This window comes from Patella vulgata, chromosome 4 (genome assembly GCF_932274485.2).
Source record: "Patella vulgata chromosome 4, xgPatVulg1.2, whole genome shotgun sequence".
Lineage (NCBI taxonomy): Eukaryota > Metazoa > Mollusca > Gastropoda > Patellidae > Patella > Patella vulgata.
In genome coordinates, this window is record NC_065882.2 from 68104055 (window position 1) to 68131290 (window position 27236).

General features: G+C 33.6%; 1 protein-coding gene across 1 annotated transcript in view; it reads right to left on the reverse strand.

The window, feature by feature from the left end:
* The window catches only part of LOC126818035 (putative molluscan insulin-related peptide(s) receptor), a 134997-nt gene that overhangs the window by 30325 nt on the left and 77436 nt on the right, over positions 1-27236 (reverse strand). The window contains exons 16-21 of the mRNA XM_050545210.2: positions 26976-27144; positions 23824-23926; positions 20140-20204; positions 19436-19581; positions 18306-18370; positions 17555-17691 (exon numbers count right to left, since the gene is read on the reverse strand). Of these exons, the coding sequence (XP_050401167.2) occupies positions 17555-17691; positions 18306-18370; positions 19436-19581; positions 20140-20204; positions 23824-23926; positions 26976-27144 (685 nt within the window). The remainder of the gene's footprint in view (positions 1-17554; positions 17692-18305; positions 18371-19435; positions 19582-20139; positions 20205-23823; positions 23927-26975; positions 27145-27236) is intronic.

Below are 27236 nucleotides of genomic sequence, written 5' to 3' on the forward strand. Positions count from 1 at the left end.
TATCAAAATCAAAATGTTGGCGACTTTTTTTGTAACCATGTCAACATTTCCCATGACCTAGGTAGAACATTGGCTAGACAAACATCCTGTATACAATCATGAGAGAATATTTTTTAAAAAAATCGTCCTAAAAGCCAAACATTTGGCGAAACAAATTAAAAACAAATTCTTGGTATAGCGATTCGTACCAAGGCGGCACTGCAATTAACTACGCAATTATCTAATTCAACAATGGGATTACAAGAGGAAAAATACTCAATTGTAGAAATTTAATATGGCGTTGATTACAGATTATATTTAGAAAAATATTGAAACGATACAGAGACGATGTATTCTTTATTCGGAATGAAGGAATTGCTGATGTTGCCGATTTGCTGAAAGAAATAATGAATGATTCAGATTTAAATATTAAATTCACAATTGGGACGGTCTGCAAATCGCATGCTCGGACATTCTAGTGAAACGAGGTGGAGAACGGTGTGTATTCTAAAGAAACATAATATATCAAAAATTATCACTCTTATAAATTAAGTCATCCGCGCCATACCAAAAATAATATACCATTTTCTTTGTTACAGATGAAGACATCCGGATTGTCAGATTAGGTGAGCTAAAAAACAATTTATTGAAAGAGCATTATTCCATCGAGGTAATAGAAGTTGGAATAAATAAGGCGTTGGCAATAAATATCAAAACCTTGGAGGCAACCAAAGTAAAGGATAGTTCGGATAGTAGTTAAATTAAAATACAGATCTATAGTTCGTTTCGATCTGACCAGTTCTTTTGGGGAGTTGCGTCAGGGGTCATACGAGCGGCTTTTGACCCTATAACGTCAGATATTTGATTAACCAACTAGCATTGATGTTTCTAGTGGAATACCCTTAGTTCCGTGCAGCTCACGCCAAAAGCTCACCGTAACAGACCGTTTCATTGGCTAATCCCTCACACCATACAGAATACGCCAATGATAAAAACTCTTCCAGATCCTAGTAGTAAAGACGAGTAAAACGAAATTTTGAACTATAAAAAATAAAACGAAATAGGATCTGTGTTTTAATCAGATTGGGCTAAAAGTATGTCCTTTGTCTTTACCCATAACCACAACTGTTTAATTACTCAATTGTGGTGCGTCAATAGACTTGATAACCTCTATAGTGTTACATAACAGGTATATTCTCCGATTTGATTAGCTGACCTATTTTTGTTATTACATTTTCACCATGAAATGGCGGACTAACCTCGCTGAAACCAAATGGGTAAAAGCATTTACATTATGTATGTGCAACAGTGCAACAAAGAAACAACGTCCAAATTGGCATTAACGAGTTAAGTCTCTTGTACGTGAAATATATTAGTGAACGGGAGCTATCAGAGTTTGGTAGGTCACTTGAGCATTTAGTAAAAGCAATATACAATATCAGGGGCGTCAGCTTATGGATATCATTCCCCGTGTTTTTAACTGCAACGTTTCAATGAGAATACTCTCAAGCAATGTGGTTAAAACACAGATCCTATTTCGTTTCGTTTTTATAGTTCAAAATTTCGTTTTACTTGTCTTTGTTGTTATCATTGACGTGTTTCTGGATGATGTGAGAGTTTAGCCAATGAAACGGACTGTTACATCGAGCTTTTGGCGTGTGGTGCACGGAACTGTGGGTAATCCACTAGAAATATCACTGCTGATGTCTGACGTCATAGGGTCAAAAGCCGCTCGTATGACCTCTGACGCGACCTAACACTACAACCGGTCAGATCTTCATGTAGTGTAGGCCATCGAAAGTATAAAAAAAACGAAACGAAATATAGATGTGTATTTTAATCAGATTGGCTCTCAAGCAATGTTGCATAAGGTCATATACAACAGAATCGGTCCCAATTAAGCTACTCTCAAGCAATGTCACAGACCGTTCTATACAATGTAATTGGTCCCAAGATACTGACTTGTCATGGAACACCCGAATGAAACAAGTTTGCTCTCACATTGTTAACAAGAACTGATTAACTTGGCCAAATTAGATACGAATGCAAAATCATCTCCATCATAAAATATTGTTTTCAACACTGTCAAATGCTGCAGACATGTCTAATATACACGGTGGTTTTGGCTATCGATGGAAATGCAATGGGGTTTAACGTCTACTTCGACTGGGCTAATGCAGACTGGACGTCTATCGATGGGGATCAAGGTATAAATTTAAACTCTTCATCAACAAGGCACGGTTTCTAAAGAATGAAATTTACGATAAGAATACTTTCATTTAAATGTTTATAATTGTTCTGCAATACATTAAATTTTGTCAAGAAGTTTTGATATAAAGCTTGTAGGTTTGAGACCGGTGTATAGTGCAGACTCAGGTGAAGCCATGTTTTCTTTTTACTTTGTTCTTGTTTATTTACTAAGGGACGTGACAGGCACAACTCTTGAACATTCTGTGCACTTTGAATCTTTAAAAGAAGAGTTTATAATGTCCATGATGGGCGCCGGAACCCGTGTACCAGGGTATACAAATAGTACCCTGCCCTTTTCTGGGGTATACATGTATACCCATGTCATATGAAAGTTTTCAACCTTTTTACTAGTCTATTCATTTTTAAATGATATAATAATAATAATAATAATAATTTATTTATAGAGCGCCTATAATCCAATACTTAGATTGCTCTATGGCGCTATTACATTATTGTAAAGGTATAAAATATAAAACATCTCAATAATAAGAACATTGCACAATTAGAATAAAATATGGTATACAATAATAAAAAAGTAAACTCTGAAAAAGCTTAAGCATTTAGCAATTAAAATGGCTTTTAAAAAGGTGGGTCTTTAACTTTTTCTTAAAAACAGGCAGGGAAGGGGAATCTTTAATTTCAGAAGGTAACTTATTCCATAGTTTAAAAGCAGCAAAACTATAAGACCTTTCCCCAAATGAGGATTTTGCATGATAGGGCATTAGCAAGTTTTTGTTTTGTGATCTAAGTGTGCGTGTAGGAATATATGGGGTCACTAGTTGTTTGAGGTAGTCAGGTGAGTCTTCAATATTAATGACAGCATATGTTAGAGAGAGTATTTTAAATTCAATTCTGCTAGTAACTGGCAGCCAATGCAGTTGGTGTAAAATAGGGGTGATATGTTCACATAGTTTAGTTCTAGTAATGACTCGAGCGGCTTTGTTTTGAATTTTTTGTAATCTATTTAGCTGAAGAGAAGGCAAGTTAAACAATAAAGAATTACAATAATCAAGGCGGGAGGTTACAAGTGAGTTGACAAGCATTTTAGAAGTATCAGTATCAATAAAGTTTCTTATGCGACCTATATTATATAGTTGAAAATTGGCGGATTTACACATATTCGACACATGTTCTTTCATGTCAAAATTTTTCCCAAATTTAACACCGAGGTTCCGTACACTGTTACTTGGATGTATGACAGCACCACCCACTTTAACATATTTTGTAATAATTGATGAGAGTCTATGATCGGTTCCTATTTTTAATAATTCAGTTTTATCATCGTTTAGTTTTAAAAAGTTGTTTTTCATCCAGTTTTTTACATTATCAATACATTTCTCCAACTGAATGATTTGTTTACTTTCGTTGTCGGGTGTTACAGCCACATACAGTTGTGTGTCGTCTGCGTATATATGATAGTCTAAATTGTGATCTCTAAGAAGTTTACCAAGAGGGCAAGTATAAGCCGTAAATAATAACGGACCGAGTACTGATCCTTGCGGAATTCCATATTTTATGTCTACTGGTTTTGATGACTGCTTATTTATGACAACAGACTGTTTTCGTGAAGTGAGATATGATTCAAACCATTTCAGGGCATAGCCAGTAATTCCAAAATAATCTTTTAAACGTGTAAGTAGAAGTGCTTGGTCGATGGTATCAAAAGCAGCACTTAGGTCAAGAAGAACAAGAAAAACTACATTTTTATTATCTAGATTAATTAAAATATCATTTTGCACTCGGAGTAAAGCCGTTTCTGTACTATGGAGTTTTTTGTATGCGGATTGAAAGGGTTCGTCCAGATGCTGAAATTTTAAATGATCTTTAAATCTAACAGATACTGCTTTTTCCACAAGTTTAGATAAAAATGATAGGTTAGATACTGGCCGATAATTTTTGAAGATGTTACTGTCTAAAGTACTTTTTTTGATTAAGGGAAAAACTAAAGCTTTTTTCAGAACATCAGGGAAGGTACCAGTTGATAATGATGTATTTACAATATAAGTAAGAACAGGACACAATTCTTCGATGCACAGTTTCAGAAGCGGTGATGGAAGCGGATCTAACTCGCATGTCGAAGACGATGATTTGGCAACGAGTTGCTTGATTTCTTTGTCTGATGTCGGGGAAAATTCTGACATGACTTGAGAAGGTGGTGATATAACAGATAGACATGTTGTCTCGGAGTTATTGTCTGTTTCAAGTTCAGTCCTAATATTATCAATCTTGTCACAAAAATATTTAGAAAACTCTTCAGCAAGGTCAGCATCATGGGTGTAATCTGGTAGTATTTGTTGATTATGCGGTTTCAGGATACTATTGACTATGTTTTGAAGTACTTTTGGGTTATCCTTATTAACATTGATTTGTTCTAAAATATAGTCTTTTTTTACTCTACCAATCAAATTATTTGTTTTGTTCCGCGCTTGAGTATATAGCTGTCTATTAATCTCAAGATTAGAATTTCGCCAAAGTCTTTCCATGGACCGTCTATGGATTTTACTCTGTCGAATTTCATCAGTAAACCATTTACGATTTGGTCGAATAGTAAATTTGGCTTTTTTAATGGGAGCATGGTCATCCAGAATATTTCTTAGAGTGTCATTATAAAGATTAATTTGTTGATCAATATTTGCTCTGTCGAGTTCCTTTAATATTTTAGAGTTAATAATATCTGATCGAAAATCTTCAATGTTAATATTACGTATTTTTCTATATGTAATTGTCTGTTGTTTAGGTACGGGTTTTTTTATCTTGAGCTTGGTAAATATGCTAAAGTGGTCTGAGACCAGGTCATCACAAATATGGACATCTTCCACAGTGTCGTCTAAAACCCTAGTTATCACCACATCAAGTAAATGACCTTTTCTGTGCGTACTGCCAGTAGTATGCTGTTTAAGATTAAATGAATCTAAAATATCATAAAATCTATTTGATATGCTACACTTGACATCATCGAGATGTAGATTTAAATCCCCAACAAGTAGTAAACGAGAAGATGAGTCAAAAGTTTCGTACAGTAGATCAGTGAATTCACTGAGAAAAACATCACGACTGGATGAAGGTGGACGGTATAAACAAACAATTCTAAGGACTTCATTTGTACATTTTACAAGTATGTCAAGGTGCTCAAAAGACGTGAAAGGACCAAGGGACTGATTTTTTGATGTTTCTAGTACCGATTTATGAAAAACAGCTAGTCCGCCTCCTCTACGACCTATTCGATTTTCAGTAACTGCAGAATAATTTGATGGCAAAAGTTTGTGTAGAGTAACCGTATCATTTGGTTTAAGCCATGTTTCAACGGCTACAAATATGTCCAAATCATTATCTAGCAAATATTCCTGAAGTTCATCAGTTTTATTCCTAATTGACTGACAATTTAAAACACAGAGATTAAATGAATTTAGTACATTACCAGACTTTTCACTACTTTTTGTATCAATAGATCTGAGGTTGTTATGGTTAACACCCCTGTCTTTTCTTGTTGGTCTAGGTTTATTAGTTACCCTTATTTTAGGTTGTATAACTTCAAACAAAGTACAAATATTTTCTTTGGTGTTTACTATAAGATCTGAAAACTGTTCAATGTTGTTTTTCATCCTGTGATCTATAAACTGTAGGTTTTTATTCAAGCTGATTAGTTTTTCTCTACAATAGGTTATCATGATTATTACTCACTTCATGAACTCACCACACTTTTGTTATTTTAAAATTTGCAAATTGTACAAAATCTAAAACACTTCCAATAGAAATTTTTGTATAAAAATGAGCCAAGGTAACTCCCCAAGTCACAAGTAAAAGATAGTAGCTAAAATCAATTTAAATCTATAAAATTATAAGAAAAACCAGAGAGCAAGACACAGTGCAACCACTGAACCGGCTCTTGCACTCTCATTATGTCTCATTATAGTGTCTCGTCAACACTTGCTCCCGACTATGAGCTCATGCAAGAATCGTGTCTCTAAATCTACTGTCTCGTTCTTAAAGCTTATTCTATTTTCTTGATGAAGATTGGTGTATTGGATGTCAAATTAAAAAGATTTTTTTATGAGACGAATTGCTCATGATACGAAAATTGTGAATAATCAGGCTTTTGTCTCTTTCATTATCATGTATTTTAAAGGGTTTTATTTTGGAATTTGGAATGCTAGAGGCGCTCTAACAGCGTTCTCGGAATTGCTAATTAAATATACATGTATGTGCGTGCGGATGCCATTGAAATTCGACATTTCATAGAAACTGTTAATATGTTATATTTTAAGTTTCACAAATCCTTTTATCGGACACAAAGAACTAACCAATCAGATTGCAATATGCTAATTAAATATGCAAGACGTGTAATGACTGTGATAAATCCATTCACAAGAAATACATGAAGGATCACTACGGGCTGTTTGAATATCCACAGATAATGTTAAAGTTCAAGAATCTAAAATTACTAACACAGGAGCCCAGCACCTGACAAGTTCAATCAAGGGAAAAATATGCACACAGAAACAACTGTCATCTACATCCGCATTTTATTTACATAAATACAACCATAATTAATACTGGTTATATACAATGATATTATGACTAATGTAGCCTAACAATATATCAGTAGGACATTGACTGCATCGTGGGTATATGATATGAAATTATAATACAATGAGATTAAATGATTAATTAAGCATATCAAAAATAATAACAATATCACAATATATCTACTTTGAGACTGCTTGTTTCTGAAATTTAAAAATGTGGTTGTTTGAAAATAAGCTTCTTTAAAATTGCAGTGGTAAAAAGAAGTAAAAGAATTAAATCAATACAAAATGTGCATGTAGATCGATTTTAAAAACAAATCATTTAACCGGTGGCGGTTGGTAATATCAACAAATTTAATTATCACAAATATGTATATATATGCATTTTGCATGATTTACAGCATACCTATAAAAATGATCAATATACCAAAAGCATAACATATCTATTACATAAAGATTCTAAGAAAAAAAACTACACAGAATTAAAACAATTAATAAATTAATGAGACAGTTTTCTGTATTCTTTGATTGTTGTTTTATTACAATATAGCTGATTTGTCACACAGTAAAACCCATGTACAGAAAACAATGATTAGATTCATTTTTCTTTTTAAAAATATATGAGGGTATGGCAGAAAGCCAATAATCTACAATATAATGAAGTTTATTTGCTAACATTTTTAAAGCTTTTAAAAGTAATTTTTGTATATTATTTCTTCGCATCAATAATAATAAAAAAAACTATATATAACCTTAATATATCATGAATATAAAAAGCATAATTCTTAAATATTCTCTCAAATAGATTTGAAGAAACATTTAAAAAAAAAAATGTGATTAATAACATAAATTGAACCACGCAAATTTCTCGGAATTGATGGCTTTGTGAGAGATTAATAGATAAAGGATATAATATTACCCTGATGAATGTTGTTATATATTGCAGGAGGTAATATTAGTGGTTTTACTAACTGCTTAACGACCTCAAAACACAAAATAACACATCCTTTTGACACAAAATAGAGCATGTAATGAACTATTCCATGAATGACATGAAGTTTTATGGTTGTATTTAAAAAAAATAATTTTCTGCTTTAAATCTTACAAAATATTTAAAATGGTCTGGAGGATAACGTGTATGAGGCATATAGATTATCCTTTCTGTTTTGGGGACACGAAATACAAGTCTTGCTTAAGAAATATTTATCCTACACCTTATGATTAATGGTCCTCTGGGATGATCTGATCTGATGTTAAGAAAAATATTATGTGGTGTTATGGAACAATCTATCATTTTTTGGTACTTATATTAGGTCATATGTATTAAGTTTTGTAAAGTAAAAGTTTACCATTATTATACATTGTGCAAATGAATATATTACATGCAAATTAAACCAAATTATATTGTGTCATAATAAAATTCAGTTCAATTCAATTATTTCAATATTAATTCTTTAAGAAGTCAGTGATCAAGAATGAAGGCAAAATGGTTTGGAATATTTGGAGTGAGTCGTAATTTTGTGTTGAGTTTGCAACAGTAAAGCTTCAGGACATTGTACTGTAACTTTCCAATAAAATTTAAAAAATAACAAAAATATCTAGAGATTTCACAAAATGCATACTAAATTTTTGTTGAATAAAAAAGAATTGTCAAAGACACAAACGACACTGATTGTATAATATATGTATATACACATGTAATAATAATAATAATAATCTAGCACATGTTGATTTAATAAAAAGGCACATGTATATTAGCTTATATATAATAATATTGTTGTTTCACACAAAATTATTTGTCATAAAAGTTCAAGTAAATCACATTTATTTATAACATTTCGATAACATTCACAAAATCAAAACGATGACCAAAAACCTTTCATAACAAGAAAAAGAAACCTCATGATTATTATCAAATGTTAAAACTGAACAGAACAAGTCCAGGAATTTAAAAATTAGATGCATATTTGATTAGATTAGTTATTCAATTGATTGAAATCCATAAATCTCAATACTCCCTACATTAGAAGTGTTATTTTATATGATCAATAATCAATAGGTATACAATTTTGTCTGGAAAGCATCATTACACTTGTTATAACTGCATTATCAGTGCCTTTAGCTTTTCCTCTAATTCACTAAATATAGTTCAGGACTTTCAGTCAATCTAAAAATGGCGTATTTTGTTTAACAAGATATATTTTTTCAAAGAGTATGCTGAATTTTATCATTATCCCAAAATTGTTTTTTTGTTATATTTCTAGGTGTTTTGACAAATAAATAACCCGGAATATAAATTGAACAGTATTTATTGTGTTTCATGGTTAAATTTTTTTGAAATTATAATTTTATGGCATATAAACTGACTGAGAGGTAAGTTGTCCAGTTGTTCAATTTCACTGCCGATCAATCAAGACCGGCAAAAATTACTAAAACATGACACCTGCTACAGATCCTTTTTCGATTGCATCCAAATAAAAAAGAAACATGACTTGATAAAATCCAAAGGTTTTTCCAAGATAATATTTCATCATTTTTTTAATCCATTTTTGTACAACACAACTATAAAGAAATGAAATGAAATCTAAATGATGGGATGGTTAATTTAACATTGTTCCGGAATAAAATATCAGATCTAATCAAAAGAATCTTATTCTGTTATAACAATCTGCCATAAATTAACCCCTAATTGAATTACCGGTATGCGTGTGAAATGTATTTCAGTGTAGATTTCAATACTACTGACTAGTAATAGTATCATTCAATTACATCTACTGGTATATATAATAACATTAATATCTAACAATTTACAAATAGCATAATAGACAAATTCATTTCCTTGCTTTGATGCAAACTCTCAGAAATTAATAATAATGACTTCTCAAACTTTTAGAGAGTGTAACAAAGTTCTTGATATCTAAATATAGATACAATAAAGCAAAATCGTAACAAAAAGATCAATCAAAACTTTGAAAGAAAACACTGAACAATCTGACTATTCATATGAACCAATGTACATTACTCATTGAATATTAGACAACCATAATAGATAACACATGCATCACCCATTTAGTATGGAAGGATAACATTGCCAATATTATTTCAATGTTCACTGTACAAAATGCGTATGTCAACAGTTCAATATACGTATTTTTGTTTTACAATTTGATATTTCCATTGCTCCACAATACCAATGTCACAGTGTTAAAATATGTAATAGATTTTTCAATAATACAAAATACAGTATAATAGTTATTTTGCACATTACACTTCTCCATTCTTCATTTTGCCTAATAGAACACACTTAGCATGTTAAAACATATACCATATATGGGATCTACAATGAAGCTCATTTGCATACAGAAAAAAGTTTGAACTCGGAAAATTAATAATTTACGCAATTAATCTACAAGTTTAACGTCCGTAGAAGGGGCAGAGATCAAGCTGGCATACAATAAGTCTGCTTACCATGCAATAGGAATCCACTGGATGACCATGACTTCTGTGAAATCATGCACTCGGTATAGCTAATCCGAGCCTTCGATAAGCCCCACATTTTTACTTCCTACCCCCCCAGCCCCTTCTTCACTTCAACTTTTTTTTTCAAAGTAGAGAGCCACGGTGGCTAAGTGGGTAAGACCATACCACCGTAACATTACTGAAAAGTGTATTCTGTATTTTAACACTGTGACAATGGTATTGTGGAGCAATGGAAATTGCAAATTGTAAAACTAAAATGTTTTGAACTGCTGACATATGCATTTTGCACCGTGAACATTGAAATAATATGGGCAATGTTATTCTTCCATAATTTAGCACTGTCGACTACACATACTGCAAATGACCTAGACACATGCAAGTTATTGTGGGTGAAATTAACGGTATTCAATGTAAAATGTGAACATTAACAAGTACTAAATTGCTTATTTGTAAAAAGAATACCCCCTCCTAAAATAAAAAAAAATAACAACCAGAAACAAAGATTTTTGGATCACAAGTTACAAAGAAACAAATAAAAAATAACATTAACAAATCAACTTAACAGCACTATTTCTTTCTAGATTTAAACATCTTGTAAGTTACAATTAAAGATTTAGAAATCAGACAATAGAAATTTTAAAGACGTATTAAAAGTATGTGTAGATATGTATAACTGTTAGTATTTCACAGTTGAATCAATATCTGAGGTATATATATATATATATATATATTGATGGCACTTAAAGCAGCCCTTGGTCAATCAAAGATTCATCAATCTTATTTGGCTGCAATGCACTGTATGATATAATTAAAGCTAGTTGTAGTGATTTTTAGGTATTTTTTATAACTCATGATAAAGTAAGAATGACTTTGGAGATGCACAATCAACATATACGATTTCATTCATTCAACATAAAAACATAAAGTTACCGGGTTATTAAAGTATACAATATACTAACAGACATCGAGAGGAAGGCTGAGATCCATGTATAATCCATTTGTTTTAACATAAAAACAATTCACACAATGTCCATCAATAGATAGATTATACACACACACTGACGATTCACTTTACACACCATAAATTATCAACATCATGACTCAACAATCGCTAGCATTGAGTTGTATGTGGAAGTCTGAAATGTATATGACCATTTGGCATACCATTTCTTTGTGTGTAACTGCCGTCACTACTTTTACTACTTTCTTTACTGCCGTCACTGTTACCTATTGCACTGTTAGGACTGGAGCAATTACTTGTATGATGTCCATTGGGTAAATCACCCATTTCCTCCAGCATAACACATTCACACGGACCCGAGGTACTGGCACGTATTGTTCGTGACGGAGATTTGTTTAATTCTGTGTTATGCAAGTCATGTTCTATAAATGGTATTGTTGATTCATCTTGAAGATTATAATCACTTTGATCGTCCATATCTCCATCGTAAGTATCAATATCAATGTTCTCCAAATCGTTTTCTTCTATATCATTAAATTCAGGTCCATCAGGTTTATTTTCATCACTAAAGAAATACGAGACTTGCTCAAAGTTTGGATTTAAATCTGGAACTAACATTTCTATAATTTGTTTAAATGTTGGTCTCTGTCTGTCTCTATAACACCAGCACTGTAACATTAACGCATATCTACAGGAAAAAAAAAACCATGATAAAACAGAGCGATAAAGGAGCAGTCCCTCATTTGATAAAACTTATAAAATTGTTACTAATCATGCAAATTTGGCATTATAAACGTAATTAATTCACTGAAATCGTATAAGGCACTTGACAGATAAACCAACTTGGAAACTTAAACTTTGTATTCTGTGACAAATACCTCAGTCATTCAGATAGTTGTACTGGACTAAGATATGGCTTCTGAGAGTAAGAGTCTTCCACACACTATGTACCCCCCTGAATCACCAAAATATATCTAGGCAGACAGACCTAATTTTATAGTATTATAAATAATTGCATATGATATCTAAAGATGGATTATCTAAGAGTTAAATCAGCCTATTGCAGGTCTTTCTTTCGACTTTAAATGTTATCTAAACTATTATTTAGACATCTATTAACATGATAAGACTGTAATCAAGTCCCATCTCCATTAGCCCAGTCGGAGCAGAACAGTAGGACGGTAAACCCCATTACATTTCATTTCATTTATAATCAACTCTCTAGAACATTGGATGACCGAAATTTAAATGGATTTGAACAGCCGCAAGATTTAAAAATTTAACGATAAAATAGGTAACCGAGACTTAGTATCAGTTGACATGTACTGTTGCTATGATAATAAATTATCTACTCTACATCTTGAATAAAATCGTCAACATATTCATTTTTCAATATTTATTTTTGAACTATTATAGTAAAACATTATATACATACAATTTATCTGGACAACCTTCTGGTCTGTCCATAATTCTTCCATCCGATACATATTTTAAAACTTCTTCATTTGATAAACCTTGATATGGCTGTGCTGCTAGTGTGGCCAATTCCCATAAAACAACCCCAAAGGACCTAAATATAAAGTTTGATAAATAATTTAACTTCGGTATTGTTATTAAAACCAATTCTTGTGCCAATATTCAGTCACAGTTAATCCAAATTGAAATTGCCCTTTGATTATTGACAAAAAAACAGTCTAGCCTGTCTAGTCATTCGGATGTAAGGAAAAACTGAGGTCCCGTGTACGCATTGACAGTTGAAATTCAAAATAAGAGGAGGCCATAGTGCCACTGCCTGGGCAAAATTTTCCTCATAGCACACTGTATGGCGTATGCCCGTCTTCATTAGCGCAGTTTGGAGCAGAACAGCAGGACGTTAAACCCCATTTCATTTCATTTCATTTCATGAAAACAGTATTTAGATGCATATTCCCATCTGATCTAATTATAAACAAAAACCATCAGATTTATAGTTTTAGAATTTGCATTGAATTTCTATTTTCAAATGATGATGATTGATGATGATGATCAAGCAGTAGGTCTATCTTACCTTGGTGAACAATTTTGAAAGTCAAATATCAAATACAAATCTTTATCAAATAATATACTAAATCGGACATATTGCACTACCAAACAAAATGGTCTGAACACTGTCTACTGAGGGTCAACAAAAAATGATTCACTTAGCATTTTATATTTACCAGACATCGGACATGGTTGTAAATATTCCATCTTGTAATGATTCTGGTGCCATCCAACGAACTGGTAAAAGACCTTTACCCCCTTTTCTGTAGTAATCTGTCATATAGATATCTCTGGTCATACCAAAATCTGTAAAACAGAAATTTAATATATAAATCAAATTGTTGAACAGTTTAAAAGGCCAGTCACAGTTTGTAATACAACACGATAAGGAAATAAAAGTACAAATAATATTTACATTTGTAAATAGCATGAGAGTTTATCACACATATTAATAAACACTTTTACTCAGAGAAACACTGACATCCGACATATTTTCTTTTAATAGTGTTAAGATCATGTGATCTTAAAACTTTAGCTGTTGTATACTATACAGTGCACAGCTTTGAGAATCTTCAAAGCCAATTGTATACAAGGTTGATTCTAATGGTATAGTGTGGTTGGTTGCTACCTAAAACTGTCAGTGACTGATCTAAGATAATAGAGTTTGTAACACCCTTTGTCCAGCTCTTCTGAGTCATTCTGTGATGTAGTCATCTCCCTTTTCTCTGTCCTATTTTTGCTACATAATTTTCATTCTAAGCTAACTTTATCTTGCACTATCCTACCAGTCAGTATCATGACTCAATAACAGATCGATAGAATATAATTACAGACTGTATTGGTCGTGCCAAATCATAGACAATTAATAAGGTTAAAAATAACAAATAATAAGTATATTCATCAGACAAATTATATAACTTAAGACACCTATCACAGACATTGACTGACACAAATTCAGGCTTTGTCAGACACAACCGTTCTGGTGCCTGACATTTTGTCTGGCACAGATGTCTTCCTTCAGTGTTTTTATTGATATTTTTAATACATGCCCAGCACAATGTTAAAGATACCTTCCCAGTACAAACTGTATGATTTGATGATATATGTGAACTAAAAACATGTTCAAACCAATTTATCTATTGAAATTTTGCTCCAAATCCCTCTCAAAACATTTTAATTAGAAGGAAAGTTCCTCAATCTATTTAAGGCAACCCTTGTTGATCATGTTACTTGACTTGTGGGGAAAATCCATTTCCAGCTTGTATTTTTTGTTATTCATTGTCCATTTACCATAAATAATAGAAGTCTTAGTAAATTTTCGATTTATCCTCTGCCCCTTTCTTTATCCCCCATTAAAGTCTTTTGTACATTAAAATTTCTCAATGTTATCACAACCGCTAGCCATTCAATCAACAGATACCAAACACTGTATCACAACCAGGGCCATAATACTGCTTCACATCTCTCATCATTGAAGACATGTATACGGCCTCGTACACAAATTTAAAAAATATTATGTCGAGCAAAGAGGAAACTGAGAGTCTGCCAGTTAGGGAGACACTTACATTTTTGCCTTGTGGGCGCCCCATAAATGTTGTTCGGGGAATCTAGTATTATTTTTGAAATAAGATTAGGTGTCTCTACTTTCCATATATACCAAAATTGCCATACTATTATTGGAAATACTATCTGATAAATACTTTCGTGGGAATGTATCTTTTAAAATGACAGATACTAATTCATCAGTGGCTGATAGTTTGTCAGGCCTGTAAACCATTTTAAGTGTACAATGATAAAATATCTGGTCAAATTTACCTCCTATCTTTACAACATTGGCTTCTGATACCATACAATTTCTGGCAGCTAAATCTCTATGAACAAATTTTTTATCAGCTAAATATGCCATTCCATCAGCTATTTCTCCCAATATTTGTAATATTTCTTTTAATGTAGGTGGTGGTGGACGATTTTCTTCCTATTTTTAAAAAGAAATGTATGAAATCATTGGCTAAAAAAGAGGAAAATTGGATATATGTATCCCAAAAATTAAAGTATGCTATGGTTGTACTTCACTGTTTTATGGTAAATAAAACATGTTTATACTGAAAAACTTGATGAACAAAACACTGAGACAATTTAACTGAAATGAATTGCGTTTGTTCGTTTGTGGGGTTTACTGTCTGCTTCCACCAATGGTAATATCGCAGACAAAGATCAAGTTTGTACCTTAATGGGGTTAATATCTAAACCAAAGGTAAATATCTACCTGTCTAAGAATAGTAACAAGGAAAGATGCAAATAACTAGCCATGGGCGTGATTGAAAAGTGTGTAACTTATCGCTGGAAGTAAAAACTATTTCTCGTAATTCACACAAATTAACGTGATTGCTGATGGCTAATAATTAATGACACTTAATAAGTTACTGCTACACACTAGTATGTTTACCATTGACTGTCCACGTTTTTCTATTGACATTGAACTTCTGATGTGAAACCCTATACATTTAAATATACTATTCAAAAAAAGTAGGGGATATTTGATTTTGGGGGCATAATACTAAAATATGCAAATGACTACGAAAAAAGTCACTATAAAACCTAACAGAAGAAACATTTCCAGTTACATGTGACGCCCAAACGCACCAATAGCTACCGCATGGAATGCAGGTGATGCTTGGGATCATCATGGGGGTCCAACCCAAGATTTGCACGACTCTGACTTTGAATGTTACAGTCATTGTGGCATTGAATTCCAGGGTGGAAACATCAGTTTAATTGTTTTAGTGACCAGAAAACAAATTTTGATATGCGTCGGCTTACCCAAAATGAAAGGTTACGTGCCCTTGGCATGCTACAGATCGGCACAACACAGGCGGTTGTGGCGCGGACGATGAATGTTTCTCAGTCTGTCATAACCAGGCTATGGTCCAGATACCGTGATACACAATCTGTACAGGACAGACCACGCTCAGGTCGACCAAGGGCGACAACTCAAGCCCAGGATCGATTTATCCGTACCTTGGCCTTGAGAAATCGTGTCATCACAGCAAATCAGATCAGCGCTCGTCTTCAAACAGACACTGGTGTGAGAGTGAGTGGCCAGACGATTCGGAATCGACTGCATAGGGGTCACCTTCGCGCCCGACGTCCTCGCGTGATCCCTTGTTTGAGAGATCATCACATTCAGGCAAGACGTCGTTGGTGTAGGGATCGTCAACACTGGGATAATCGACGCTGGAGCAATGTGATGTTTTCAGATGAGTCAAGGTTCACTGTTGATTTTTTGGACAGACGTAGGAGGGTGTGGCGTCGTCGAAACGAGCGCTTCCAAGACGTTAACATCATCAGACATGATCGATTTGGGGGTGGTTCTGTTATGGTGTGGGGAGGCATCACTGTTGCTGGAAGAACGGCTTTACATGTTGTTGCAGGGCGTGTTAAAGGCCAGTACTACCGGGACAACATCTTGGCAGTCCATGTTGTGCCGTTCGCACGACGTCATGGCCGCCGTTTCATCTTCCAGGATGACAACGCAAGATGTCACAGGGCCAGGATCGTTACAGGTTACCTCCAACAACAGAACATCACCACATTACCTTGGCCAGCACTGAGTCCCGACCTCTCCCCCATCGAGCATGTCTGGGACATGCTTGGACAGAGGTTACGTCAACGTCAACAACGTCCTGCCAATGTCCAAGAACTTGCTGCTGCGTTGCAACAGGAATGGGACAATCTGGACCAAAATGACCTTAGACGTCTCATTAGGAGTATGCCACGTCGGATCAATGCTTGTTTGGCAAACAGAGGAGGATTTACCCGTTACTGACTTTTTGTGATGCTGTGGTAACTTTGCTGTTTGACCCCGGGTATCATTTTACCCTTATAATGGTCAGTCTGTGCCTTACTTAGTCTAACGATCATTTGGAATAAATCGATGAATGTGAACTTCATTTCATTTTGTCATTTGTTTCTTCGTCAGTTTCATTAGGTGACTTTAATAACACTTAAAAATCAAATATCCCCTACTTTTTTTGAATAGTATATATATATATAGCATGGAATGTCATCATTGTTGTGTCTCTAGGGGGTAGTGGGCGTTAAGCTCGACAACAACAACACAATATCATCATTTTCTGTGATATCAATCTCGGTGAAAGTTGACATTAAGCTCAACGAACAAACCAACAATCACCATTATTCATCACCTTACTGTGTGCATTATTGGCACAACATCCAAGATTGAGATCCGACCCTTTAAGTGATATTGTGTGACTAGCTTTTAAATGTAGAATACTATACTGGTGTTTTTTGCAATGAATTAAAACAATATTTGTACTCACTTCAGAATCTGGTCTATGAGATCTAAGGAAATTTTTTAAGTCACCATTTGCCATTAACTCCATTATAACTAGAGCTGGTTGTCCTTTAGATACAACACCCAGTAGTTTTACTACATGGTGACATTTAAAGGCTCTGGAGAATAAAAATATAGAAATGAGCTATGATAAAAATCCATTCTTTTTACCTGTGAGAACAAGATTTGGATTTTGTCATATGAATTTATGCATTTAATTTTTGTCAAGAATATGATGAAATTTCAAGATAGGTTGCCAGGCAACAAAACATACGCCCAGAGCAGCTAAATCATCCCAGCGGTCGACAAGGGTTGTCGCACATTTATTCTTTTGTAGATTATACAGATCAGATTATAATTTTTGTTGTTTGAGGGTTCACAATAAGGTTCTACAAACTGAAACAAGGGCCTTAACTCTGGAAGTAATACACAGATGCTGAAATTCAACCGGCTTTTTCGTTTTACTAATTCAAATAATGCATATAAATTTAATACAGATAAGATTAGAATTTTTGTCATTTGAACATTCACAAGGTTCAAAGTGAAACTCCAGAAGAAATATTCTAGAGTGTTCACAAGAAATTGTGGGCAACAGACGGACGTATGGATGGGGATGATGGCAATATACGACCACATTTCCATGTGCGCGTATAAAAATATTAGATTACTGCCAGTATTATTTTACTTTCTAGCTTTTTTTATTCAAATTTTGGGTTATGGGTGCCCAACTTACTTCATTATGGAAGCCTCTTTTAAAAAGTTCATTTTATCATACCAATTAGCATCTTCATTTACAATCTAGAAATAAAATTGTCACACATTAAATTCTAAGTCCTTAAAAGCTATGTCATCACCCACAGATAATGTATATGTGATAGAGAATATTCCATATACAATTTTGAAATTAGCAGGTTGTTATGAAACCATAGACATTATGATGATTGAGTGACACAAAAAGTAACACAGATGATTTCCAGTTCTCTAATACTTGCTAGCTGTTAGATGAGGATATCAGTTTGAAACTAAAATATCTATAAGAACCACCAACTGCCAACGTGAGAAAATATAGAAAGAACAAAATGCATGAATCATATATCGTTAAAACGTACATTAAACCTCGACAACTAGGAATGCCTTGAATTCAAATTGTTTAATTGATTATTTTCATCTGCTGTCAAATGAAGTAATGCTCATACAAGCTTACTACCACTGATTTAGGAATCTGGTCCCATATAGCCCTAGACTTTTTAATTTAATTATCTTAGATTCATAGTTATGCTCAAGACTAAGTATGCATACTTTCTGCAACACCTTGCTGATATTGATATTGATTATTTGTGTTTGGAATGTTCTTTTTGGATTCACTTTGAAACTGATATTGACATATACGTATTAATGTTTTAAATTTATATCGTACACCAGTAGGTTTTGTCCTGCATTGCTGCATTGTCTTATAAAAAAACCATCCATCCCTTTTTTGGCCCGGCCAGTCCCCTCTAAACTAGGTATGCATGTTGTTCAAAGGAATAAAAATTAAGATCTTTTTCCATCACAAAGTGTCAAAAGATTAGTGTCCTTATTGAGACTCGATTTCAGATTGATCCAAATGTCGAGATATGCATCAATATAGTTGTTGAAATTTGATCAAATTCGAAAATGCATGATCACTGATAAATATCCATTTAAAAAACAAAACGCCACTGATATTTTCAACATGTATAATGACTGCGCATTGGTTTCATTTAGCCTAGATCGAAACCTCTTTTTCTTATTATTCAGTACAGGTCTATATCTTTGTCTTTAAAGTGTTACTAATAAACAGTAAACACATCTAAGCTATTTGTCTAGAATTTCTAATATTACCTTTACAGCTACTCGGATGCTTCCTCTTACACCAGGTTGTATATCTTTAGCAATACCTTCCCACACCATACCAAATGACCCTTGACCTAACTCCTTAATAAACTTGATTTTATCTCGTTCTATCTCCCATTCATCAGGAATATACACTACAATACAAAAAAACCCACAGTACAATACAAAAAAAAAATCACACTACAATAAATAAAATACAAGTTTGTATTTCTATGTCCAATGTAAACAAAGCAAGTGTTAAGTGTTATCAATGCCATATGATGCAACGTAAGTTACGTAACTCATAGAATTTTACTGGGCGTGACCTTAACGGTCAATCATCAATTAAAGAAGGCTTTTGTATTACCACTGTGAAGCAGTTTGTCAAAGTAGGACACGCAATAAAAGATAGGTTGCCAGGCAAAGAAAAACATGTTCATAGCTGTTTAGTCTGAGAAGGCAATAAATTTTATCGAATTGTGTATCAATAAAATAAAGATCCGTTTGTATTCTGTATAAAATCTCTGCCATTTTGACAAAAGTTAACTTAATCAATAGTAATTATTTGTTGTAATCATTTTTCATTGCAATAATCGAAAAACACCGAAATTCAACAGAATTAGAATATACCCCATTTCGAAGAAGGTGCATAATTTGTTATCAAGTTAAAAAGATTTTGATCATCTGAAGAGAATATTATCTTTGTAACTTACCATCAGCAGTAGGCATATAACTTGGGTTTATAGATACTGTTGTCATATCCTGATCTTTAGAAAATCTGAAAAAGGATCATTTATACTTTAGTTTCCAGAATTAATTCTGGTAAAGCACATTGCAATTACTAAAATCCATTATATAATAGCAACCTCAAAATATTTCCCTGATAGAATTTATTTCAGGGAAAATTCCCTCATAAAGCTTTCATATTTCATATACTTATTGTTTTTATAAAGGTTGTTATTAGAATTTGGATTATTATCACTTAATAATGTCTGAAAGCAGCGAATGTCGTTTTAAAATATTGCCGTAATTCTAACATTTGATAATTTATTTGATTTGACCAATCTTTGCAGATTTGAGTTTTTACAAAAAGCCTTGTTATTTATGAATATTCTCTTACTAATTTACTTTTGCTGCAATTCGATAATTTAGTTATAGGGACTTAGATCAATTATTTAAAGTAATTTGTATAAAACAAAATTCATACAGTTAATATGCTCCATGGTGCAAAGTGTGAATTTTGACATAAACTAAAAATTTTAATGCCTTTTCAAAACCAAATTTTAATTTACATAAATCTGATATATCTAGAATAATATGTCTAGTAAAAGTACACAAAATGTTCACATTTTTGGACCATTTTGATACAAAAGGGAAAAAAACGGTGTAAAAATTAGCCGTTTACAATGCATCCAACTGTTTCTTATTTTAAATATTTATTAATAACTTTTATAACCTAAACTTCCAACAAGAGCTGGATAGACAACAAGCTAACAAACAAGCCAACAGTGAGGCTGATGTCCCCCGCCGAAATTGCAAAATAAATAGATGACACATATTAATTAATCGCACATTTATTTTTTTCACTAAGTTTCATCACTCTCTATCAGATAGAATCAAGATTATCTTGTCCCAAACCATCGACAAATGAAATCGATTAGCTCTGCTTAGCTTCAGCTCGAAATGTTAATTATTGAACTCAGTCAAGACATTCACCTAATGAACATCTACATATACATCAAGTTTAAACATTCACCTAATAGACACCTATGCCAAGTTTGAACATTCTACCTCAATTAGAAGGAGAGTTATTGTGTTCCAAAGTTTCTACCAATAAAATTGCTTATCACTCTGCTTACCCTCAGCAAAAAATGTTCATTATCGAACTTAGTTAAGGTATTCATATAATAAATCTATACACCAAGTTTCATCAATCTCACTTAATTAGAACTAAAGTTATCGTGTCCCAAAGCATCAACCAATCAAATTGCTTATCTCTGCTTACCCTATGCGGAAAATGCTCATCTTCGAACTCCATCAAGGCATTGACCTAATCAACACATACACCAAGTTTGAACATTCTAGCTCAATTAGGAAGAGAGTTATCGTGCCCCAAAGTATCAACCAATCAAATTGCTTATCTCTGCTTACCCTAAGCGGAAAATGCTCATCTTCGAACTCCATCAAGGCATTGACCTAATAAACACATACACCAAGTTTGAACATTCTAGCTCAATTAAAAGTTATCGTGTCCCAAAGCATCAACCAATCAAATTGCTTATCTCTGCTTACCCTAAGCGGAAAATGCTCATCTTCGAACTCCATCAAGGCATTGACCTAATCAACACATACACCAAGTTTGAACATTCTAGCCCAATTAGGAAGAGAGTTATCGTGTCCCAAAGCATCAACCAATCAAATTGCTTATCTCTGCTTACCCTAAGCGGAAAATGCTCATCTTCGAACTCCATCAAGGCATTGACCTAATAAACACATACACCAAGTTTGAACATTCTAGCTCAATTAGGAAGAGAGTTATTGTGTCCCAAAAAGTGTGACGGACAGACAGACGGACAGACAGACGGACGGACAGACGGACAGACAGACGGACGAACCCATTTTAATAGTCCCCTGCTTTCTTCGAAAGGCGGGGGACAATAAAAAACATGATTTTTCGTACAATCTGGGGCCATAATCCAGTAAATTATAGTTTGAAATGCGCGAATATTGACAGAAACTGAGATCTTTGGGATAATAACATATATTTTAAGTTTAATCAAAATCTGACAATCAGCAGTTGCCAGGCAGGATAGGCCCACATTTTGCAAGAAATAGATAGAGAACAAGCTAAAAAAAAACAGCAGTAGCCATGCAAGATACACCCAAATTTTGCACGAGATAGATAGAGAACAAACTAAAAACAAAAGCAATTTTCCGTACAATCAGGGGACATTAAACAAAAAGTTATGGTCTGAAATGCACAAATATCGAAAGTGACTGAGATCTCTGGGATATAAAGATATATTTTAAGTTTCATCAAAATCGGATACAAATTATGACCTCTGGAGGTTCCACAACCTTCGTATTAAATACTTTTACACAATTTGAGTACAAAGAGCAGTGATTTTGTCCAGCAGTTTCATTTTGATTTTCTCAAAATTCGAATCCAACTGACATGACGGTGTAACGATGATATATGCGAACGTTTTTTTAAATCGAATAAAAATTGTGACTGAAGTGGGACCACAAGCTAAATAGGTGATTTTCCGTTCGATCAGGGGCCTTAATTCAGGAAGTTATATACGATCCAATTACAATATGCGCGAATATCTAAAGGATCCATTATAAACATGCATTCAAGTTTTATTAAAATCAGATCAAAATTGTGGCATCCAGAGCGTCCACAACCTTGATATACCATATTTTTACACTGTTTGCATACAAGGAGCGGCCATTTTGTCTGACAGTTTTGGTCCAATTTTCATGAAATTTGAACTCAAGCGACATTATGGTGTAACGGTTATATATTTGAATGTTTTTTTAAATCGGATAAAAATTGTAACATGTAGAGGGACCACAAGCTAAAAACGTGATTTTTCATACTATGAGGGGCCATAATTCAGGAAGTTAAGATCCGAATAGCGCGAATATCGAAAGGAACAAGATCGTTGGGTTATTATAAATATGCATTTCAAGTTTTATCAAAAGCGGATGAAAATTGTGATCTCTAAGAGTGTCCACAAGCTAAAAACGTGATTTTTCTTGCGATCAGGGGCCATAATGAAGTTACAGTCCTATAAATGCCAATATCGAAAGGAACCAATATCTTTTGTATATAAACCTATTTCTAGTTGTGTCAAAATTGGATAAAAATTGTGACCTGAAGAGTGTCCACAAACAAATTGTGCACAGACGTCTGAATTGGACAAGATATGCCGACATTCTCATCAATGCCGAGAAATAGCCAATTCTGTCATTTGATACTTTTTAAAATTCAAAAAGGTTTTACAAAAGGCGAATCCTGTCAAATGTTGCGAAATATAATGTGTATTTCCATTTTCAAATTTAAATATTTTGCTGATAACATAAGTTATGTCATCTTGAAAATGATTCTTTAGGCACAAAAAATCTATAAATTCATCTGAAATCTCTGGATTTCTTTTGATAAGTTTCATTGGTACGTTGAGTAAACATCGCTCAAAGGTTAAAAAAAAAGGTCCCCAATGAAACCAGTCATAGCAATCATTAGAACTGCAAGTTTCTGTGGAATTGGGGACTTCCCCTTTATGGTAAATAAATCAGCAAAACACAGACAATGTGAGATCTATAAAAACTAACATGAATAATGTTGAAGGCATTCTAATTCTCCAAGCATTGTTAAATATAGTGGTACTTACTTGCTTTTTGCAACAAACCATACAACAATACCTATGATGATACTGACCAGTATGACTACTATCACTATTACAGCTATAACTGTTCCCATTAAAACTTTTTCATCTAACAAATAATATAAAAATTGTAATGTTAAATTATCAGCATTTGCATTTAAATCCTTCATGTTCATGGAAAGAAGAACAGTCAACAATGAACTGGTTTAGACCATGCTTTAAACATTTTAATTAGCATCTTTTGAAAGGTGTGAACCATTTCTAAATCTGGGGAAAAAAACAGGAAACGATGGCAATGTCTGTAACATCCACTGAGAGCTACAGAATAACTGAACTCTCGAATGTTCACAAACAAAGTAGAAATCATCCAAGAACTTTTGATTCGACAAAAGTTGTTGACTCTAGTTTGGGATATAATCATATATTTTAATTTTCATCAAAATTGGATAAAAATTGTGAATTGTGAAGCAGAGCAATTGGTAACGGTTGTCGGAAGAGTCTTTTGAATATTTAAACAAGCAAGAGCTGGACAGAGAACAAGCTAAAAAAAAGGGATTTTTCGTACAATCAGGGGCCATAATCCAGGATGTTATGGTCTGACATGCGTCAATATCGACAGGAACCAAGATCTTTGGGATATAAACATATATTTTAATTTAAGTTTCATAAGTATTAAAGGATAAAAATTGCGACCTCTAAAGGGTCAACAAGCTAAAAACATCATCAGGGATAATAATAATAATAATAATAATAATATAATAATAATAATAGATTTATATAGCGTAAGATTACGTTAAATTTTCTAATGCGCTTCCAATCAACTAACACTATGAAAGAACTAATTGTTGAATAGGCATGTTTTCAACTCGAGTTTGAATTGGTCAATCGATTTAACCATCCATAATTCTTTGGGAAGATTATTCCACAGGTAGGACCTGAGAATGAAAAAGTTAGTTTTTCTAGTTATAATTTCACAGATGGAGTTAACAGTTTATTTGTTGATGATGACCTCAAGGCTCTTGTGTTGTTCTCACATCGGTTTAACAGCTGTTTTAAAAATAATTAATGGTGTGATTTGTCGTTCAAGGCTTTATGAGTTTGCAGCAAGATTTTGAAAACAATTCGTTTTTTGACGGGCAGCCAGTGTAGGGAACGGAGTACTGGTTTGATATGATCAAATTTCCTTGTTTTAGTTAAAAGTCGTGCTGCAAAGTTTTGAATGTTTTGTAGTTTTCTGACTTGATAGTCAGGAAGTCCATAGAGCAGAGCATTGTGGTAGTCTAGTTTTGTAGTGATGAAGGCTTGGATGAGATTTTCTGTTATTTCTGGAGTGAGATATTTCTGTATTCGGGAGATCTGTTTAAGGTGGTAAAAAGCTGATGAACATATTGACTATATATGACACTTGAATGAAAGGTTAGGGTCAATGGTAGCTCCAATATTCCTTACTTTTAATGTAGTGATAATTGTTTCTTCTTGAAAATGAATGTTTATTTCATCGAATTTGGATAGGTGTGATAAACTTGAAGACATTAAACTTAAAATTTTAGAAGTGAACAAAACAATGTGATTAGACATTAATTATCTTCCCAATAATTAACACCTTACTTGCCATTAAGTTGATTAACTTCTTTGTCAACTACTCGTCAATACTATTACCGTAGTTATAGACAGGCAAGAGATGGATAGAGAACAAGCTAAAAAACAAAAGCGATTTTCCGTACAATCAGGGGCCATAATCCAGAAAGTTATGCTCTGAAATCTGCACATATCAAAAGGGAGTGAGATCTTTGGGATATAAAGATATATTTTAAGTTTCATCAAAATCGGATAAAAACTGTGACCTCTAAAGGGTCTACAACCTTCATATTATATACTTTTACACAGTTTGCGTACAAAGAGTGGACATTTTGTTGGGCAGTTTCGTTTTGATTTTCCCAAAATTAAAAGTCAACCTTTATTATGGTGGAATGGTGATATATTTAATCGTTTTTTAAAATCGGATAAAAATATTGACCTCTAGAGAATCCACATGCTAAAAAAACACGATTTTTCGTACAATCAGGGGCCATAATGCAGGAAGTTACTGTCTGATATGCGAGAATACCAAAGGAACCAAGATCATTGGGTTATAAACATATATTTCAAGTTTCATTAAAATCGGATAACAATTGTGACTTCTAGAGGGTCCACAACCTTGGTATCACATACTTTTACACTATTTGTGTACAAGGAGCGGCCATTTTGTCCGGCAGTTTTGGTCCGATTTTCACAAACTTCAAACTCAATCGACATTATGGTGTAACGGGGATATATATGGGTTATAAATATACATATCAAGTTTCATCAAGATCAGATGAAAATTGTGACCTCTAGAATGTCCACAAGCTAAAAACGTTATTTTTTGTACAATCAGGGGCCATAATCCATGAAGTTATGGTCTGATACATGCCAATATCGAAAGGAACCAAGATCTTAGGGAGAGAGATCTATATTTCATGTTTCGTCAAAATCGGATAAAAATTGTGACCTGTAGAGCGTCCACAAACAAATTGTGGAGGTCCGGACAGACAGGAGAGAGAAATGGGGTTTAACGTCCACTTGACGCAAACTACATGTAGGTCATTTCGGGACTAACACATGGTTCATTTTTATTTCAATAATTTGCTTGCGCATAGGGATCTTTAGCAGTGGGAGGAAACCGGAGGACCCGGAGAAAATCCACGAGGTTGGACAGACGACCCTACTCCTTGTCACGTACAACCGGGGAATCAAAATCCCTCCAGTTGACTTAATGACAGACCGTATGATACAGCGCGCGCGTGCTAACCATTCGGCCATCCACCCCCCCGGACAGACAGGAGCAACAGCATAATACGTCCACATGAAAATGAGGGCGTATAACAAAGATCCTTGTGACTTTATTTTCTAAAACAATATTTTTCTTTTTGAGAATGAAATTATTGCGATGTTTTTTGCAACACACAAATAAATACTTTAAGTAACTTATCAAACCAGTAATTTTCCTACATTTCCTAAACCATCATTTTTTAATGAGCTTTTACCAAGAATTATAACTAGAATCCTTTACCGCATATATTCATTTGACTAGAATAATTAACATAAAGTATATATTTGGAAATTTGTAAACATCTTACCTGTTGGGGGTTTTATATGAAAATATTTAGGTACAGTCCAAGTTCCATTTCCAGCTAAAGATGTAGCCCGTATTTTAAACGTGTAATTGCCTGGTGTTACTTTTTCAAAACGGTACCCATTTATTTCTCGATATTTTTTATGGGGTAAACAAATACGTACAGGATTAATCTGTTTAAAAATAATAATAAATACATACATTCAAAAGTGATATGATGGATCCACAGGATTGAACTTGAGACCATAACAAATTTTGACCTAGT